At 46.2% G+C, this 21,837-nt stretch overlaps 2 protein-coding genes across 2 annotated transcripts in view; one reads left to right on the forward strand and one right to left on the reverse strand.

Annotated features, from left to right (window-relative positions):
- The window catches only part of LOC8042579 (rap guanine nucleotide exchange factor 1), a 59,644-nt gene that overhangs the window by 20,522 nt on the left and 17,285 nt on the right, over positions 1–21,837 (forward strand). The window contains 7 exon segments of the mRNA XM_042292304.1: positions 2,806–3,046; positions 3,048–3,110; positions 6,317–6,436; positions 10,538–10,708; positions 18,113–18,299; positions 18,939–19,162; positions 19,770–19,855. Coding sequence (XP_042148238.1) covers positions 2,806–3,046; positions 3,048–3,110; positions 6,317–6,436; positions 10,538–10,708; positions 18,113–18,299; positions 18,939–19,162; positions 19,770–19,855 — 1,092 coding nt within the window.
- LOC121837031 lies at positions 12,032–16,694 on the reverse strand. Its single transcript, XM_042292303.1, has 2 exons — positions 15,247–16,694; positions 12,032–14,421 (listed from the first exon to the last, which is right to left on the reverse strand). The coding sequence occupies exons 1-2, from the start codon at positions 16,520–16,522 to the stop codon at positions 12,263–12,265; spliced, it is 3,435 nt and encodes a 1,144-aa protein (XP_042148237.1). The 5' UTR covers positions 16,523–16,694; the 3' UTR covers positions 12,032–12,262.

The following is a 21,837-nucleotide window of genomic DNA, read 5'->3' on the forward strand; positions in this document are numbered from 1 at the left end:
CTCCATGTATACTACGTAGCCTGTTTGTCGTCTGCACACCGGTTTATGAGGCCGCCTCCCGGGTGGCTCGCTACATGCAAAAAGGCTAAAAACCAATAGTAGAGGCTGCTGATAAGCAAAATAATGACGATAATTAATACTTTAAAAAAAAATCTATCAACAGTCACCACCTGGGAGCAAGGTCACAAACCACTGCGTGGATGACAAGCATCTGGTATAAGGCATAAGAAATGAACGGCAGCCATTTTTGCTCTATTTTTAAGATTTTACCGTCTCTGACTTGAGCTCTGAAAAAAATATATGTAAAACTTCTTGCGAAACTACTATGTTCGCATACCCAATTTCAGGTATGTACGTTTGAAATTCGAAGTTTGCAAGGCGTGCCAAATTTGTTGGTTTTTACGGTCGCACCCTGTACGTGTAAAGTGAAGGAAGCTGTACTTATAAGTTGTCACGATCTTGAAAACCGTTCAAGGCCTTAAAAATTGGTAAGCATGGGCAAGCACATGTCATCTATTTTTGACTTCCTTATATGTATTCTGTAGGTCATGGTAGAAATGTTGTGTCATAACCACATGCTCCTATTATCACTGGGTCCTACTTGAGCTTGTGTAGTTTTTTCTGAATGGGTGGAAATGTGCAACATACTTTTTATTGTACATTGCTTGATTGCCTTGCTGACTTTATTATCTGTTCTGTATGTGAACACACAAAGAAAGTTGAAATGTGTTGCATATGTCAACATGCACAAGTAGAGACGTGTGGTCCGCAACCCCTTTTTTATGTTGTCTCTTGTCTCGGCTTTTGCCCGTGTGTAGCTACCGTACCACCAGAATTGATCTGCCGGTGATGTGCGCTGCACCGTGTGGTACAGCATTACATGGTGCATGTGAGCCGGTGTACTGACTGTATTTTAGCCCTGGAAAGTGGGGACAGAAGCGACACACAAACCCAAACGGTCCGAGAGATTTATCCTCCATTCTTTCATCTCTTTGCTCTCCCAGACTAAAGCAGTCACCCTCTAAATTTGGTGTACTTTCCCATAAACAGGGTACACATAATTTCTCCACTAAATTTAGCGGAGGTATTGAGTTGGTGCACACGTGCCAGGGGCTCAAAGGTGGACACCTGGTGTGAAAGTCAGCGATATTGCCAACCGCCACTATTGGCCAGCACTGCGCTCGACCTTGGCGCTGGCCTATCGTGGCGGTCGGCGATCTCGCTGACTTTCTCGTTGGGTGTCCAACTTGCAGACCCAGTTCAGGTTTTTCCACTACATTTAGAGGATGCATTACACGTCAAGACCCGTTTGCACGGTCACGTTTGCTTATGACCTTTTACAAAAGAACACACTGGCACCACCTATAAGGTGACTCTGGAACTGCATTTTACTCGATCGAACGTTTTCCAGTGTTTGTAAGATCAAATTTATGTACCATAAAATATCGGGAAAGCGCTCACCCCACTTTCACTGAAAAATTGGTTAGTCTAGACATGGGCGTTTGTCCAGTTGAAGCAGTAAAAATCAAGATGGTGGCAGCATGCACGAGAAGCAAGGGATCTACGGTAGCGTGCACGCTTGATCAAGATGTGCCTCGCAAAAGCCCTGGGACCGCTTGTTTTGTTTCCAAGAACTGGTCATTGTCACATTGCATTATCTTCACCCCAATCGGTCCTGGCATGGCTACAACTTGGCTGCTGACGTTCAGCATTGTAATGACCTCTCACTGCACCCGAGTGACCTAGATAATACAGTTAATGGTTGCCCCTGCCCAAGAAGTCTTTCCCTTTCCATCGCAAGGAAGTGGATATCTCTATCATCCCCGTTGGTGTTCTCGTAGCTGCCACAATGTGGTGAATTTTTGCGGCGCTTTTGAGGTGCTTAACATATAATCAGAATTCCAAAGTTTTGGAAATGTTAATAGTGGGTGCTTGTCCGAAAGTGGGTGCTTCCCCGGCATTTTTCAGTACTTCCTGTGAGAAACAGTTGTTTAGAAAATTGTCAAATGTCTTTTCGAGCCAACAAAAGAAGAATGATGCACAACAAAAACTTGAAATGTGCGGAAATGCCGAGCATTCCACGGCTACTCAATAGGCGGTGCCAGCCTGTTTTCTCATTGGAGATGGTCATACCTCAATCTATGGGCTCTAAGCATCCTAAGAAACCAAACATTACACTCATGTTTGGCCGATTTCTCTATTAAAATCGGTATCGAAGATTGATTACCTCGGAACTATCGGTGGCACCAGATGGCGCCATTGGGCAAGGAGAAGCTCTGGAGAAGCCCTTCTTAAAGCCCCTCAATGTGTTTGCAGTTGTCTCACAAGTAGCGTCAGATGTGCCAGTGCACGAAGCATATGTTTCGAGCGGCCCTTGGAAGCGAATGGTGGCTAAGCACCCGCGTGCAACATATGTCTTGCACATTTTCAAAACTATGGTTGGTGGGACTCGTAAAAAATGCTTTTATCAAGGGGCTTTACTTCTCCTTGTCCGATGGCACCATCTGGCGTCAGTGATAGTTGAGGTAATTGATCTTCAATACCGATTTTAATAGAGAAATCGGCCAAACACAAATGTAATGTTTGGTTTTGTAGGATGCTTAGAACCCATAGATTGAGCTACGACCATAAAAAGACCATCGCAGAAAGTGGTGTAGTGCCCCTTTGAGACACGTGGCCTTAAGCAGTCGCGAGCGTGCGAATCTGCCTTTACACTTACTTTGTTGGGACATTCCTTTCGTGAAACCACAGCCCAAACACGTTTTGCGTAAAAAAGGAAAAGCAAAAGGGGGGCGATTGGGTGAGCTGGCTCCGACGGCGCAGCGGCAAGAGCGACGGCCGCTACCCGGCGGCGGACGGCCCTGCGCCCCCGCTTCCGCCCAAGAAGAAGTCGGGCGCCCTGAGCTCCAACTCGAACCTGCTGGACCCGGTGCTGCGGTCGCCCCTGTTTGGGGACTGGCAGGGCAAGGGCAGCCTGAGTGGGGCCAGCAGCCTGGACTCGTGCCTGCACCACTCAGCCGACGACCTGCTGGGCATGGGCTCCCAGGGCGTCCCCCCCCTCCACGCTCTGGAGCACGGCCCACCAGGTGACCACTCTGTTCGCCTCCAAGGTAACCCGGCCGACAGCACGTTTGCACGTCGCTTCTCACATCGTGGGCTTGGGCGTTGGAAAGGAATGAAGGGAGTAGTATAGAGGTGTAGATGTATATACAGAGGGAATATCTGGATAGAACATGAAGATAATAGATTAGAGATAGAACGTGGAGATAGCAAGAGAGAATATGGGGATAGAGCGTGGAGATAAGGGAAAATACTAGATAGAACGTAGAGATAATAGATAAGTTAGCCCATTCCTTATTTTCACCTGATTTACTTTTGATTTTAGGTGGGCTATTTCTCTGGATATTACGGAAAGTAGACAAGATGAAGAAAGATTAAGCACGTAGGACAAACACAACACAACCACAACTTTCATTCTTTTTTTTGTCTTTCTTTCTTTCTTTCCTTTCTCTTTGTCCCACATGTTTATTCCTTCTTCAGCTTGACCTGCACCAACATGCTCTTCATCCATTAATGATATAGGTAGGATTCCATGTTTTCCTAGTTTATTTTTTGTGAAATTTGGAGGGTGTTTTTCAGAGTTCACTAAGACTGGAAATTCTGGGTTTATCAGAGTTTATTTTTGTTAGATTCCCAATGGTTCTTTTCTGTTTCTTTTTTAGAGCGCAGCTCTTAGGCGTCCGTTTCCGGCTTGAGCAACGTCGCCGTCGGCGTAACCGCGCGTTGCATGCAACCCATCGGCGTCGGCGTAACCACGCATTGCATGCAACCCAGGCTGTATTTAGAGAAAGTTGCATGTAACCCGCATTGCACGCAACCCGGTGATGCCCACATGACCCCCCCCTCCAGGTCACGTGATGCCCCGAGGTCATGTGACCCCCCTCCCCCCTCCCCTCCATGCTCTTCATCCATTAATGATATAGGTAGGATTCCATGTTTTCCGAGTTCATTTTTTGTGAAATTCGGTGGGTGGTTTTCAGAGTTCACTTATGACTGGAAATTCTGGGTTTATCAAAATTTATTTTTGTTAGATTCCCAATGGTTCTTTTTCTTTTTTAGAGCGCAGCTTAGGCGTCCGTTTCCGGCTTGAGTGACGTCGCCGTCGGCGTAACCGCGCGTTTCATGCAACCAGAGCTGCGTGCAACCAGGCTGTATTTAGACGAAGTTGCATGTAACCCACGTTGCACGCAACCCGGTAACGCCCCCGAAATCATGTGATCCCCCCCCCCCCCCCCCCCCCCCCCGAGGTCACGTGACCCCCCCAGGTCACGTGACGCCCCGAGGTCATGTGCCCCCCCCCCCCCCCCCCCAAGGCCACATGACCCCCCCTCAGTGCCCTTCCCTCCTCCTCCTCAAGAGCTGTGCTCTAATTCGGCATTATAGGAAGTTGTAAACGACTTTCATTTTTTTTTTTTTCAAAATAAAAATAATTAATGTAAGACAAAAACATACTCTAAATTTGTAAAAATATCACCGATATTGAAAGATATTTTCGCAGCTGCATCTGACATTGGCACCCTTGCAATTGGCAGTACTATACTCCGCGACAACTTTTCTTGGCAATGCAGTGGAAGGTACAGGCCCGCGTCCCCTCTCCCATTTTGAGTGTACACAGGCTCTCCTCCTCCCCCATTTCCGGGAGAGGAGGAGAGCTTGCGTACACTCAAAATGGGAGAGGGGACGCGGGCCTGTACCTTCCACTGCATTGCCAAGAAAAGTTGTCGCGGAGTATAACTGTCCCATGACAAGCCTTGAAAACGAGTGTTACTTCAATAAACGTTGGTACTTTGAAATAGCCAAACTCCTGCAAAAATCTACAGGTTCCCATCTTTCACTGTTATAAAAGCAGTACCCCCTCCTCCCTCTAAAAAGCACCAATAGTATGGTTCAAACTGGAAAAACCGGAACAGTAGCATTTGTCGTGGTCTAGAAGTATTGGCCTATTGCACTGAACGAACCTTTACGAGATAAATGGGAAACTATCTTTTAAAGTGATAAGTTTAATTAGCTCGTGTGACAGAAAAGTCGGTTTTGGTGGCGTGGGACAAGAAAATCTTGATTGGTCGATAGGGTCAGGACGTCACAGCCACATGACCTCGCATGGGAATTTCAAACAACCCACAACGCTCGTGTGAAACGTGACGTCACGCGTGGAATGAAAGGGACTAAAACATGACATGTAATATGAATTAAAGTTTGCCTCATGTCTCAAAGGATTTCACTTTATACAGTACTTCATTTGCCTTGCAGAACAAATTCAAAGATTTTAGGTGGAGGTGGGATTCGAACCCATGACCCTTTGGTCGCGAGCCAGACACGCTACCGACTAGGCCATGCAGACACTTTTGCTCGACTTGGGATTGAGCAGGCATTTATATTTTAGCTATCGCGTTCCACTCTTAAAGGCGAAGTTTAAGCGTCCTCCTGTAGTTTTGTCAACAGTCCAAGAAGAAGAAAAAAACTGAATGGTCATTTCCTCAGGGCCACTAACCTTGTGCTCTGGCAAACTTTATTTGTAAAATAGTACCGTATTTTTGGGCTTTTTATTTTGCCATTGTGACCTTGAAATTCAGAGTTTTTCGGATAAATCTGAATTGTCAAAAATTTTGTCAGCGAGTGTTTTTCGGAGTTTATCGGGTTTACCTGAAAGCACGGAGCCCTAGATATAGGGAATAATATAGGGGTAAATTTGTAGGGAATATGGAGATATAATATTGTCAGGAAAGAAGCTTCGCTAATCTCTCTCATCAAGCCTGCGCTCTTCAAATCTGGTGCACCCCCCGATCACACTGGCTCCTGACTGACCACGAGTGCTACATCCTCATAGTCGTCACCCCCATTAAACCGACCTGACATCATCTTACGATATAAATTTTTCTTTTCACTTTGTTTTGTATCTTGTTTTGTATCTTTTTTTTTGTGCACGCACCACTATTGCTCCTTTTCTTTGTGTAGCTTTGTTCTCATTTATTTACAATGTTGTTTCTTTGATTGATGTTAAATGCTTGGCTAACTTTTGATCACTAACTAACTCTTTAATACCAGTCGCTCAACACCTCATGATTTTTATTTTTAAACCTTTTTTTAAAGAAAAAACAACATCTGATGTGTATTTTTATTCTGAAGGTAATTTCTGGCTGCTTGACTGAGTCACCAAACAATCTCTCACAAAGCATCTTGATCTTAAGCATGTTGACCTTATCAAAGCATATTGACCTTATCATTTTGTAAGCTCATGACCTGTTCCACGGTGCAGGTGAGCTACCAGAGCTTTGCCCACAACACGTGCTCGACGTCGGTCAGCAGCCGCAGCGACAGCGTGGACCAGCTCCTCAGCCACTCGTCCTCTTCCACGCACGTCTCGGCCCTGCAGCAGGTCTGTGTTCGGGTCTTTTGTCGGCATGTGTGGGGGCATAGCAGTGAGTGCTACCATGCTCGAGTCACCAGTTTTTTTTGTTTTTTTGTGGAGTTGCGGCGTTTATTGTGCACCTGTCATTGGACCTAGTATCACAGAGAGAATAATAATGCTTGTTCCTGTGTGCCCGTCGCCACAAAACAAAAGTTTGGGCACTCCTGAATGCTTCAAAAACTTTACCGAAAAAGGTTTGGTGGCAAATACAGCTGTCGAATACAGATACAGATGCAACTCTATGCAGTGGAATCTCAGTATAACGAATATCGTGGGACTGCCAATTGTAATTCGTTATTTTGAAATATCGTAATATTGAAAAACTTGCAGATTTGTAAGCAGTGATAGAGTGCAGGCGAACTGGTAAGTAATCAACATCTTGTAGACCCTGGGGTCGTTTCCCATCTCAGGGTCTACAAGATGTTGAAGATTTACCTGCCTTTGCGATGAAGACATCAGCGAATGCATCCGTGCTGCCAGCCACACAAAATGCAACATGCAATTGCTCACTGTACATGTATTTGAAGAAATCTGCCATCTTCGTTTTGCGGGTGCAAGACAAGCGCTGCAGCATGAACGATTCAATATGGTCTATGATCTGATTCAATGATCTTTCAGCAGGCTTTCAGTATTATTGCGACAGCCAACAGGGCGATGCGTATTTCTGGGATATCTCGACTTGTTTCTTGCCGCCATCTACTCCGCGGAAAATGTCAACCTTATCTTGTAGCAAAAATTGCCCCCGCTTCGTCTTGCCGCTTGCAATACTCATTGTGGGTTCACTTCACAACACAATAAAAGAAAACAGCAGCAGCACAGTGATACAACGGACGCAGCGATCTGAAAATAACCCTAGCCAGGTATAAGCAGCATAGTCAAACCGGATGGATGAACATCCAGTGCCTAATGATGATGATAGTTGTCAGTTGGAGATGCCCATGCCATGAAGTGGCCGAATTTTGCACTATCAATTTGTAATAGTGAGGTGTTGCTTATATACGCTCCGTGCGGGAACTATAGGGGGTGCTTTAAAAAACGCGCGTAGTGCCGCTGGCGGAAGAGCTGGCGTTCGACAGTGAGGCACGTTCGGTAGCCTGTGGCGCCTTTTTGCATGCCAAGCTGTGGCGGGGGAAGTTGTACGGACGGAACTTTTGCTTTTTGAGCCGATACGTTGAGGGTGACGTTGCACAAGTGCTGGGGCAGACCTAAAAAGGGCATTTAGCTGTTCTCTACTTTTTATATATTGAGTTTGAGCCGTTATTAGGGGTAATTTCTCTAGTTGCGGCCAAAAAAGGAGTTGGAGCAATTTTTCGAAAAGCAGGTTGGCCGCCACCACAATTGCTCTGAGTGAGAAATTTATTTCGCTCGTCGCTTAAACGTAAGACTGCTGGAACGATGATATTTGGGGGCGAGTGAGATGTTCACCAAGTTTGTGCACGAAGTGTGCCAAGTTTCATTAAGACAGCAGGTGTGAAAGTTATATTTCTAACAAATAAAGAAATAAAGCTGTACGGGATATCCAATATTGGACCCAAAAAGTTGTATTATAACCGGGCTGAGTGAAGTGCAGATTTGGGCACATAGGTGCTTAGACTTGACAGTAACATGGCACAACACTTATCATACCAAAAAGAGGTGGCATAGGGAAACCAGGTGGAAATTTGGTTTGGGCGGCGTAACTCCATGGGAGCCGGTTTTGACCATGAAAGGGCTGTCAAGAGAATACCACTCGTCGTGGGAGGTGGAGACTTAACAGGTAGGAAGGGACTAGTGAACTGTACTTACAGTTGAAACAACTTTACGAAAGATGGTTCCAAAGCCGAGAAAACAAAGTTGTCGGCCAACACATGGTTTGGCCGTCAAGGGCTTTTGCAGTCAGCTGTTGTGTAGTAACCTGTTGTGCGAGGTGCTGATTTTCGGCACACAGGTACTTTGACATGACCCTAACTTGACACAACACTTATTATACCAAAAAGAGGTGGCACAGCGAAACCAGGTGGAAATTTAGTTTGGGCGGCGTAACTAAATGGGAACCGGTTTTGAGCGTCAAAAGCTGTCAAGAGAATACCACTCATCGCGGGAGGTGCACACTTTACAGGTAGAAAGGGACCAGCGGACGGTACTCCCAGATCGAACTACTTTGTGATAAGTGGCTGTAAAGCCAAGTATAAAAATTGTTGTCTACAAGACTCGGGGTGTCAGCGTTTCCGCATCCAAAAGGACGCTGATCAAAAAAGAAAGCACATCATATAAGCTTCCATACTCAAACGTCGATTGTCCAGTAATTCCAAGTTTCATTGTAGTTTTCCTTAGATTCATATTCGTAATTTTTTTACTGTCTGAATCTTTCTTCATAAAGTACAGACTGCGTGCCATACTGGTCCAGAAATATCATCATCACGTACGATGGGGACGAAACGTCTTTGGAGGGCATGCCTCCAACGAAATCGGCACTGCATACCCGCGAGTGTGGGATGGCATTTCAATTCGTCCCATCAGCGCTAACTCATGTAGGCGTTCCTAGAACGAAAACAAACGCAGAGCGCAAAGCGGCAATGTAGAATATGTCAGCAGTGCCGACACAGTGGCAGACATGATCGGGAGACCAAATTTCTCGCGTCGTAGGGCACGGGTCCATCGTTGTCGCTGTCTCACAAAACATTGGTAAGGTGAAAAACTGTGAAACTTTGGCCCCACGAGATACGACACATAACTATTGAAGTACTTAACGACGCAGCACCGGCAGCACTTCATGCTGTGAACCCAGTGCAACCGCACCGCTCCGACTTCAATGCATACCAACGTACGCGGCGTGGTTTCGGTTTCGTTTTCTCTGGCGTTCTCACTGCCTACCTTCGGTAACGGCCGTGCGGCGGCGCGCCAGTCGCGTCGCACGGAGTGTATATGAGAGCGCATGAATTACCTACATACGTCATTATGAAACGTTTGTTATTTTGAAATTCATAGTATTGAAATATTTCTACATTGCTAGTACAGGCATTTAGCAAGGAATTTTCAAAATTTTCGTAATTCTGAAAAATTTGTTAAAGGGGCTTTTGTTGTAAAGAGATTTCACTGTACACAGTTGCAAACGAGGCAATCTGGCTGCTTTTATGTCCCTGTTTATGGGGGCAAGCATATGCAATTGCAAATTTTTTTTAAAGTTTCCTTTGTGTGCTTACTGTTGCAAATGAGGCACTGCAGTTGTGTCATTTTGGGGTTTTGTTCCTATTATCTTCAAATTGTGCTAGTATCGAGAATTCACAACATTTAAGAATGCTTGAAGTGCTGCACATGCTTTCTAGTTCTTTTTGAGCATTGTCTACCCAGGCGTGCTGCTGCGATGTGCAAAGTCAGCACCATCTTCGTCACTGGATGAATAGCAGCTCTCTTTCGCTGTTAGTAGCTAATGATGTCAACACCAAGGGCCTGTATGCACACAAGCTTCTAATGAGTCTAGAAACTCGTAAATTCAAGTTATAAGAAAGAGCTAAACTAGCTGGCAGTACAGTAAAAGGAAAACACAGCTGTCTCAGAGTCTTCTGTGAGATTGTTTTTTTGTCCATCTGGAAGGATGAAATAAAAATTCGGCAGAGGCACTTAAAACTGCTTACGTGAGGGAATGCGAAAGTATTCCCACATGCAGCGCATTCCTGCAAGCAGCGCCATGTCTTCATTTTTCGCACTGCGCTCCAGCGGTCACATCATGCTCCCTCACTGCGCGAGCGCGGTGAACCCCGCTGGTTTCACGACGGCTTCCGTGAGGAAGCATCTGTGTTGCTGTGCTTTTCTTTGTGTTTTATTTCTGAGGCGCATCCGTTTTGACGTTGAGCGGCTCGTGCTTGATGACATATTTTATGATCCATCTTTAGGGCACAGTGCCGACGCCTTTTAGCAGAAAGGGACAAGTAAGGCCTTAAATATATTTGACATAACATACTAAAACCAACACCAGGGGAAAGCACACCTTCTATGAGACTGTTCAGAGTTGTGCTGTTCCCTTGAACATGATTCAAGGCAGCTCTTCTCAGTATTTCGCCGTGCATGACACCTCTTCTGTCCCTCCAGATGGACAGGACCCTAGCCTCTCTGAGCCACCAGTCCTTTGAGCTGAAGGCCTCATCTCTTGGAGATCCGCTGGCTCATCGTTTTCCTGACGACAAGCCAGCACTTCCCGCGAAGCAGCGCTCCGCCAAGGTCAGGACGCCCTCCCAGTACGACAACGTTTCGGACGCCGAGGTGGGTCCTGCTTCCGCCTCCTACCAGCTTCTGTACCACATAGACCCCTTTCTAGTGATGGCCATGGTGCAGTGGGACCTGCCTATAGTGCAGTAAATTTTACAGCGAAGCTGCTATTTGCTAGGATCTGCAAAAAATGCTTCCATGGATGTCAACCAAAAACTCTCGTTTAAACGGCGCTCCCTTGTTCGGATTGGTCGTGGCAAGTATAAATAAAAAGATAGGGCAACCGCGTAAGTCAGCCTTCCTTGGCATTATTAGATGGTGAGGTCCAGACACCTTGTTATCATCTACGGTCACCAACTTATCTCAGCAAAGAGTGCGCTGTGATGGGGCTGAGGGCAGAATGCGCCGATCTCTTTTTTCTTTCGCTTCCGCGATGTTGATAAAGAGACTTGGGCTCAATTGTAAAAAACTGTCCTTTACTTGTATGTCGAAAAATTGGGTTTAGAACTCGCCCTTAAGTGACCATAAGACAATGATCACTTTAGTCACTAAGAATTAAATACATTTAAACAACGAAGTCATGTACATGTCTTTATTGCAATCATACGTAAATCGTATAATTGTCGTAAAATTGTCGTAAAGATTTTGTAAAGTTGTCGTAAAGATAACAGCTTCGCTGGTCTTCTATCTTCACGTGAAGTGGATGGCTCTACAATTTTTTAGATAGCTCTTCCTTATATACAAATAAATTCACTCTACTACGGTCGGTGACGGGTTAAGAGTTGAGCGGACACTTCTCCCACCCCTTTCCACTTCAGCGGAGCAAACACTGGAGAGGAAGCGACCTCCTCTCTGGCTTTTGCTCTGTTAAAGTGGGAAGAGAGGACCAGGCAGAGACAATGATAGAACAAAAAGAAAGTATGCAAGGACACTTCCAGGTACGCCAGGGGGTGAAAACGTTTCACGTGACGCAATCCTACTTGCGATTTTCCTGATTTTCGGATGCAACATTGCTTGCTCGAGAGAAAAGAAATTAATAAAAGCCGTGGACAGTGACTTATGTGCATGTGTGCTGTGTCCACAAGTTCTTTGCCACACGAGAATGAAAATTGAATGCAGAATCGCGCTATACGTGAAATGAGCTCAATGGTGAAAATGTGCGTGTAACTTTGAACTGCCATTTTCTCAAAATTGAGTTTTTCACTGGCATTGGCGCTTATCGCAGCGCTATCTCGGGAACTGATTAAGGGGGGACACTACCCAGAAAAAACAATTTCTGCAAAAAAAAGTTGATTTTGAAAAATGTCATATTTACATCCACCAACATCTAGAGAGTATTCCCAGAAAGTTTCATTAGTTTACACTGTGTGGTGTAGACCGGCGAACGCGGCCGGAAGGCCGCAGAACAAGAACTGACACGAGGCAGGCACTGGACGCTGACTGATCTTTATGCCGATGGTGATGCTCTTATATACAATTGGTAATGCATGAGTTCAGCGCCCTCTATACACAACATATTTCCCCCCTTTAAACAAACAAAACCCCAGTAACTAGAACACAATAATTACAGTTATTCACATAGCTCTGGAACCACTATAACAGATCATTCTAGTGTAAAACATAATCGTTGTATTTTCCGGGCATTCTTCTTTGTCGCTGAGGCCTGCTGTACGACGGTGCCGTGGTCAACAACTCCTGTTGGCCGGAGATGTCCTGCGCTTCGACTTGCTCTGGTGCCGGCGCCGACTCTGCTGGTGTCGACCAGATTTCAGTCTCCTGAAGTGTAGAGTCTGGAAGTGTCTCAGCACCCCGTGCAGCTCCCACTCCGTGCGTAGCGACGGTAGCGCTGTCGTCGCCTGGCGATAATGTCTCTGGGGTTCTGGCAGTTGCGACGTCCCGTGGTGATGGTAGTTGTGATGCCCCCTCTTCAGTGGGCAAATCCAGGTCGCCTAACTGGTCTCTTACCGCTCCACGTCGTTCCATAACTTTTTCTACCAAGTTCCGGGCACCTGGTGCTCCTCCTTTGGCCACTACTGTCAATTTGGCAGCGTTCCATTTCTTCCCATTGTCTAAAAGGAAGGAATTTTTTCCCACGCGTTTTTTTACTTCTATTGGCAAAGAAAACCTCTGCTGTCCTTTTGGTCCTCCCCACCTCTTTATTTTTACGAAGTCGCCGGGTTCAATGATGGAGTGCCTGGCACCCCGTCTTTCATCGGTGTAATTCTTTGTCCTCTGCTGTCGCTCTTTGACACGGCGTTGCAGTTCGGCGACGTGAGGCCGCGGTTCATCGAAAAACCCTCTCTCCGGTAGTCCCACGACGTCCAGTCTTGTTCGTGGCCGCCTTCCGTGTAGCAAAAACGCCGGAGACATGCCGGTGGTCGCATGGGGAGTTGCCCTGTAAATACTCAGGTATTCCAGAATTGCCTCCTTAAGTGGTCTGCGCTCCAGTGCCGCCACCTGAATATACTCTTTTAAGACGCGGTTAAATCGTTCTATTTGACCGTTGCACTGCGGGTAGTACAGCGAGGCCACACAGTGTTCAATTCCTCTGTCTTGTAGGAACCCTTCAAACTGTGTCGACATAAATTGTCTGCCATTGTCAGTGACAACACTCTTTGGGTATCCTTCCCTCGCGAATAGCTCCAGTAACACTTTCGTCACCGACTGAGAAGTTATCGACGACACAAAAAAAACCTCCGGCCACTTACTGTGATAATCAATCACAGTTACTGCAAATCTGCACTCTGGAGGGGCTCGTTCCATCGGGCCCACAATATCCATGCCCAGCTTTTCCCAGGGCTTTTCGGGCCATTGCACTGGTTGTAGAGGGGCCACCGCGGTCTTTGCAGACTTGTCTGATGCCTTGCACACAGCGCAGCTTCTAATGCAGTTTTCCACGTCTTCGTCCATCCCAGGCCACCAATACTGCTCCCGGAGTCGCTGCTTTGTCCTGACGATGCCCGGATGCGATTCGTGGGCCATCATGATGAATCTGGACACCAATGTCGATGGAGGCACCACCCGCTCTGCACGAAACAGCACCCCCTCCAGAACAGAAAGCTCTTCTTGAATCCGCCAAAATGATAGTAGCTTTCCTGACAGACATTTCTTTTCTGGCCACCTAGATGTGACATACTGCATCACCTCCCGTAACACGCCATCCTTCTCTGTCTCCACTTGCAATTGGTTCTTTGTTACCACGCTTGACACCACAGCAATGACCTCCTCTACTGGGTCGCACTCTGTGGACAGCAAGGGCAACCGGGAGAGTGCGTCAGCGACTACATTATCTTCTCCTTTCGTGTATTGTACAGTAAAATTGTACCTCATCAGCCTTGCACACCACCGCTCTATCCGAAGTGGCCGCCTTCCGGTGCCATTAGTAGAGAGCAATGTTACCAATGCCTGGTGGTCCGTTCGCAGCACAAAATTTCTGCCCCACAAGTACACATGCCAGTGCTCGCAAGCCCACAGACATGCCAGGGCTTCTCGTTCTCCCGTAGAGTATTTGCGTTCCTGTGGCGTCAACGTCCTTGATGCAAATGCTATCGTACGCGTCTCACCGTCGATCACCTGTTGCAGTACCGCTCCCAGCCCATATGCCGATGCATCAGTTGTTACCTGTACAGGTAAGGACCGGTCAAACATGGATACTGCGCTGCACGACGCTAGTAGGTTCTTAGCCTTGCCGAAGCTTTCCTCAGCGTTCTGGTCCCAGATGAACTCCTGGCCCTTGCGAAGAAAGCGCCGCAGTGGCTCCACCACTTCTGCATAATGAGGGAGGAAATGAGAGTAGTATCCCATGAGCCCAAGAAAAGAACGCAATCCCACCAAATCCATTGGCGTCTGTGCATTGATAATCGCGTCCACTTTTGATTTGAGGGGTGCGAGACCCCTTGCGCTCACATGGTGACCCAAGAACGACAATTCCTCTACCCCGAAGACACATTTCGTGTTCAATTGCAGGCCAGCGGCCGCTATTCGCTGCAAGACCTCGCGCAGATGACTGTTGTGTTCTTTCTTATTTTTGCCAAAGACAATAATATCGTCAATATACAATAGGACGCCCTTGCAACCTTTCAATATTTCTTCCATCATCCGCTGAAACGCGGCGGGCGCCGAAGCAAGGCCAAAACAGACTCTACGGAACTGAAACAGTCCCTCATGTGTGGCAAACGTCGTCAGTGCCCGGCTGTCTTCTGACAACTCGACCTGGTGATAGGCTGACGCCAGGTCCAGTTTTGAGAACCATGCTGCTCCGTTCAAAGCGTGCAAAAGCTCTTCCGTGTGCGGCAACGGGAAGCCGTCAACGACAATGGCCTTGTTTGGCTCCCGTAAATCTACGCAGAGTCGGATGCTCCCGTCTTTTTTTTTTACCACCACTATTGGAGACACCCACTCAGAAGCGTTTACCCGTTCGATAATGCTTTCACGCTCTAATCTTAACAACTCAGCAGAGACTTGTTCTCGCAACATCAACGGTAATCGCCTAGCTTTTGCTGATACTGGTTTGACGTTGGGACGCAGTTTAACTTCGTGTACCACGTTTTTAGCAAGTCCCAGTTTCCCCGCAAAGAGGAATGAAAACTCACTAAGTTCAGGAGGCAGAGGTTGTGGCCCCGCCGTTGTCTGTAGGCACGCCAGCGATGCGCCGTCGATATGCAGTCGTAGTTGTTGCACCGCATCCAGTCCCAGCAACGCCATGCCCCTTGACACCACATAGAAGCGAATGTTTGACGACACGCCTCCACGTGCCGCTTGAGCCACAAAACATCCCAAGACTGGAATTCTTTGCTGTGAAAAGTCCCGCAGAGTCACCGTTGCTGGAGCCAAGGCGAACCGTCTTGCAAATTTTTCTTGATAGATGTTTGCTGGCAAGATAGACACTGACGAGCCTGTGTCCACGACAAGCTGAATCACTTCGCCCTCGACGCAAACGTCGACTATCAGAGTGGTTCGCTCGTTCTGTGTGACTGTTAGGACACCCAACTCTTCGTTTCCGTCCGTGTCCTGAACCGCTTGCACCCGCGCTTGCCCGGTACTTCTACATACCGCTTGAAAATGTCCCACCTTGTGACACCTCGAACACCGCTTATCTCGCGCTCTGCATTCCCGTGCACTGGCTAGGTGTCCTGAAGCACCGCATCTGTAACACCTGCGGTCCGGAACTGTTGAAGAACCGCTGACTCCTGTTCCTGAACGATTTCTTGCCCTCTCGACTTGCTGAACCATGGCAGCGTCACGCCCCTCCTCGTAGACACGGGCACCTTCCGCTGCCTGCTCGAACGTCTGTAGGATGTCCATGGCCTGGCCCAACGTGAGCTGTGAACCTTTCATGAGCAGCTTCTGTCTTAGCTCCACGCTCCGTACTCCGTCGACGACTTTATCCCGCAGCGCTGCCTCAAGAAAGTCCCCGAAGTCGCAAGTACTCGCGAGCTGTCGCAGGGCACTGACGTACGCGCGTATCGGTTCCTCCTGACGCTGTCGTCGCAACATGAATCGCCGTCGTTCGACAAGCACATTCAGAGTGTTCGTGAAATGTCGTTCCAACAACCGAAGTGCATCGGTGTAGTCGTCCGGCTCACCCCTTTTTGATGTGGTCTTCTCCGGCGCACTTCCGGTTGCAGCAGCAGTTATCGGTGGTGCAGGTGCAGCCGCAGGCTCTGGAACCAACGTGCGAAACACTCTTCGACCTTCCACCCCCAAACACTGTAGAAGTATCGCCTTTCGTTGTGCTGGCGGTTTCGCGTCCATTTCCGTCGCCTGCAGAAAGATCTCGAAGTCCTCTCGCCATTGCCGCCATGGCACTGCCGGGTCTCCCGGCGCCTCCAAAAACGGGGCTAACGATGGCAGCCCGAGCGTATTCATCTTTGCGTTAATGGGTAACGCCCCTCGCGTACTAGTTGCGAAGAACGGCTGTCATCTTGACTGCTGCCGAGGTTGTGCTTTTGTCGACTGCGCCAATGTGGTGTAGACCGGCGAACGCGGCCGGAAGGCCGCAGAACAAGAACTGACACGAGGCAGGCACTGGACGCTGACTGATCTTTATGCCGATGGTGATGCTCTTATATACAATTGGTAATGCATGAGTTCAGCGCCCTCTATACACAACACACTGCATAGTTAATTTTTTATAAATTATTTTCGGTCCTCCGATGCTAAAGAAAGGTAGAGGTTGGAGCACTTTGAACACATTTTTCTCCATTCCACTTTTTGGCATAAATTTCACTTTAGGAAAACTATCGTTTTGTTATTACGCAACTTGGATTCATTTTTATGAGTTTTTCTGGGGTGAAATTTTAAGGGGAAGATAACTATGAGCTTGTATTTTTTATTTTTGTCATTTTTCATGCTCAAGAACTAAAAGTTTGGACAAAGGATGGAAATCTAAAAAACTGTATTTGTGTTTATGTTTTTGTCATGAAAGATGGTATAACATAGAAATATAGCTCCATAGTTATCTGCTCTGAACTGTCCTAATGCAATGTAACACATGAAAACAACAAATTTATAAGTAATTTCAAAACAATAGTTTTCCTAAGCAGACACGCCCACTTTTGTCTTTGAACGTTCGCAATTTTTTTCGTACTTCACCCAGGTTAACAAAAATTGGCAGAAATGTTCTCAACATCAACAGAAACAAGCAGTGTAAATATAATTTAAATGCGACAAGTGGTTCAAAAATTTACTGTTTTGGGTAGTGTCCCCCCTTAACGAATTTGCTTGCAGTTTTCCTTATTCTGTTCCTAAATAACATCATGAGGTCATAACATGCTTGCTTCCTTTTTTCGAAAACTGTTAAAAATTTATAACACTCAAATTAAATTTGATAAATGAGGATACGACCAACAACATAAAATTCAGTGTTGTGCAAAAAGATTTTTGAAAATATATTATTAAAAAAAGCTTTGTCATGCCCTGGGGTGCTATCCAGGAATGTTCATTATAAATTTCACTTTCCTACGACGTTTTCCTATTTCTCCAGGCCTGGAATAAAAAATAAAGACGTGACACCTACTGAAAAAAACAAAAGTGTAACTTAAGAATTTATGTACAGAAATTTATGAAACTCAGCACTTACTCTTATATATGCGCTATGAATACCTTGACAGTTTCATTCAGATAGCTCTAAAATAAAAAGTTTATGCTCGATGCCAGCTTCCCTTTTTAAGTCAGACAAAAGCATTCATACATTTATAGACTGCAATATCTTACAATTAAGCACATTTCAATCACATCTGATAAACTGGGATACATGCAGAATGTGTTGCAGATGAAATTTGTGTGTATGTGTGTGTGTGTGCGTGATGTCGTGATGCAATGAGGCCACGTGACACAAGAGTCACGTAACATCACGTAGCTCCTTAACGCCGCTTTTTGTAACACTGACGTGACCTCTACGCCGATCACCCGTTTCTCTACCCCGTCATGACCGAGGACTTTGCGCGTGGCATTCAGGACACCATGGACAGCCTGGGCGGGAAGGAGTGGCACTGGGCGCGGAGCGACACCTTGCAGTCAGAGAAGGGCAGCCACGAGCCCTCGTGTCCGCACCACAGCTGCCTGCCCTGCTCGCCCTCCAGCAACAACGTCGTCGACTTGGAGGACAGCCGGCCGCCCCCGCTGCCTCCCAAGAAGAAGATGAGTGCGTGCCTCACTCCCTGGCTCTCTTGGCTGCACATGTCTAAATTTTTGGTGTGGTCCTTGCTGTACTCTATTCACCCCCCATTGGACCAGTCATACATCTATCATTCACCGTATGATCGTACTTCGACCTCATACCCCAAGGAAAGAACGGGGTCGGGTGACCTTTTCAAAAGTTATCGCAGTGATAACCCTCGACAGCTTCACATCTCTATTTTGCTTACTGTAGAATACTGCGCATCCGCCCATTCCACACTAAGCGCCCATACCCAAATTTGTAAGATTTTAGAAAATATGCACAGTACATTGATATGTAAAATTAATGACTGGACAAGCACCCATCCCCCATTTTTTAGCTATTATCTCTAAATTATGAGTGGGCACTTGCCCGGTATTTTACGGTAGTCAATGTATCCTGGCGAGGTTGCTGGTTCTCACAAAAGCCAACAACCTGCCGACACGTTATTGCAACTTGCTTTAAAAGTTAGTGGGAGGTTTTCCTAAAATGCAGAGATCCCTTACTGTCTAATGAGGGAATGGCCACCCATAAGTAAGGTTAGCAAAAAATTGTTTGCACGGTTTTGCGAATTGTGCTGGAACGTCCCACTAACGGTGCTTTTCTGTCTGCCTTCCGTCCCAGTCATGGAGTACATCCAGACGTTTGGCGGCTACTCCCAGCCGGAGACGGACTTCTTCAACAGCAGGATCCAGTACTCGTGCCGAACGACCCACTACAAGCAGACGCACTTCACCAGCCTGGGCAGCGACGACTTCCTCGCAAGCCCCGGCCTCCTGCACGACTTCGCTTCGCCACTGCAATTTGAACTGGGTTCTCCGCCCGCTCTGCCCCCAAAGAAGAACAGGGTGCGTTGCAGCCGGGCGACCGGCCCCGTACGCTCACGATCAATGACTGCGGTCAAGCTCTTAGAGCGACGAATTCGTCTACTTCTTTTCCAGGGGTTGTGGTGACGTCAGCGCGCCGAGCTCTGATTAGTCCTGATTGAAGGATAGTATGTAGATCTCAAAGCAAGCTGCCTTGAGGTCTACCCACTATCTTTCAATTGGAGCCAATCAGAGCTCAGGATTCTGACGTCACCACAACCCCTGCAAAACAAGCAGACAAATTTGCGCTTCGCATAGCTGATGTTGGAACTTTTGTAGGCACGACTGTTTTCATATGTATGTATAACATGAGACTGTTATGCCCTAACATAGTTTATTATCATGAGCTATTCAGGTAGGAGTGACATTGAAGTGAGGTGGCAGACTTTCCAAGTGTTCGTCGTGTTCAAGCAACACCCAGCTTGCGAATAAAAAACAGAAATCTAACCGGGGATTTGGAAAAAAATGGTCTGAGCTGTGCCCAAAGTTTGTATGAATATGAAAACAACATCTGTTAGTGAGTGACGGTTGAAAGTTGGCAGAAGTTTACACCTGTCTTACCCTCTTGCTGTTCCTTTGGTACTTGCAGAGTAGTTCCCTCGGTGTCCAGGAGAACAACATGCTGCTCCCTTCGCGGCAGTCGTACACGTCCCTCGGTTCCGGAGGTTGCTTGGAGTGAGTCGTGATTTGTGCGCATTCAATTGCTGTGTGGACATCTGCCTGCAGTACACCTGTGTATTTATGGTGGCAAACATACCAATTTGGGATTGCAAAACAATAAATGTCAAACCAGAAGAGAGGTGCAAGGCGTCAGTCCCGAAGCTCAGAAAGGCTCATTGTAAATAGAGATATTACTCGAATGAACATTGTTAGGGAAAAGATGTGTAATTTTTGGCATTGTGCGAATATTCTAATTTTCAAATGCATATTAGTTTTGAATACTACGCTATTCGATATTCGCTTCAGGATGTACTGCGATATTTATACTTTTCTATACCCGTCGCATCAAGTTAGAAAGTTTTGCACATTATTCATGCGCTGCATGAAGTAGTTTTGTCAAGATTTGAATGTCTGAGAAAGAAGCCATGTTTTTGGCGTTTGAAACTTGCATGTCTTGATAAATTAGCATAAAGCTAATCTAAGGTTTATCTACATAAATATTAATTCAGTAATGTTCCGCGAGGGGGCGACTTGTTTTACTACGGTTCTAGAGGTGAATACGAGTACATGTATTGATTGCAGCGGGTGAGCTCCGTTGAGTGCGCTTCTCACTGAGCACCTGTGCACGTTGGGGAAGCTTTACCCATCAAGCTCGCAGGCTTTGTGGGTATTGCTTCTCGCGGTGCACAAATGCTCGGTGGGAAGCACACTTAACAGGGCTAACCCGCCGCGATTATGCAAAAACTATATGGTACGCAGCAATGTCTTGATAGCCCACGTTAATCATTCATGTTTTTCTTTTTTTTTTGTCACATTTGAAATTGAAAAAAGATTTGCATATGGCAAGCAGATTTATAAATCCCCTCAATTGGGATAGCTTTGACAAATTTGTCATGTACGTGCCACAGTGCATCAGTTTAGCTATATTAAAATTAACTGAGGTTAGAAGTGGACAAGTAGAAGGTGAAGAACAACCATCACTACTAGTTCAGTTTAATTGTTGTTTAAGCATGGTGCATGGTGGGGGAAGGCTTGGTAAAACTATTTGATATTCGGTACGAAAATATTTGGCCAAAACCATTATTTGCTTTGAATTCGCTTTGAACTCAAAATCTACTATTCGCACATGCCTGGTAATTTGGTTAATGTGCACTATTGTGCTAAGGTTTCCAGTAGTAGACCCTTTGCAATTCAATTAAGCTTCAATTCAATGGTTTTTATTTCAGTAAATGCATGTTAATGGTTACTGGAAAGCCATCTGTGCTTATAGGCATTTTGGCTCGTTTGGGCCAATTTTATTGAGATATTAGGATGACACTCGCTGATAGTGAAGACACTGAAAATACCTACATAGAAATCATCAAAATGTCAGGTTAAGCAAATAGTTGTATGATGTAGAAAACTGCACACATTTAATAACAGTAATGCAATCATATTTTAAAGTGATGAAAAATATTTACGGTGATATGCGAATAGTGTTAAACTTAGGAGAGGCCATGCAACCATGTATACATTCCGGGCAAGTCTGAATCAAGTTTCCCTCTCGCACATCTAACCTGAAGTGGACAAGACCAATTATGTGCCTACCGTGCGTAATGTGGCTGTCCAGTCAGACAAAACCTTATATTAATGATCTTCGGTGCTGGTGGAGTGAACTGCAAGTTTTTAAAAGGTGTACTGAAAGGTTTTGTGTAACCTAGGGTAGGTGAAATATATCAAAGAGTGTTGGTCTCTGGCATAGTAATGACCTTAATGATGTAAGCGCTAATTCTGTGTTTAGTAAGGGCTTTGGTGATGTTTGTTTGAAGTGTGATTTGAAATGGTGCTCCTATGCTTCAAGATGACCTTAGATACTTTGAACTTTGGCGCAACAATCTAATCTATGCTAATCTTTTTTTTTTGTGCTTTACTATTTTTAGGAGAGCTTTTTCTTAGTGCCACCATATTAAGTAGCAACTTGTGCTCAACCTTCTTTCATTGTAACCTGGCTTCCCAAG

This window comes from Ixodes scapularis, unplaced genomic scaffold (genome assembly GCF_016920785.2).
Source record: "Ixodes scapularis isolate PalLabHiFi unplaced genomic scaffold, ASM1692078v2 PGA_scaffold3__209_contigs__length_174095766, whole genome shotgun sequence".
NCBI lineage: Eukaryota > Metazoa > Arthropoda > Arachnida > Ixodida > Ixodidae > Ixodes > Ixodes scapularis.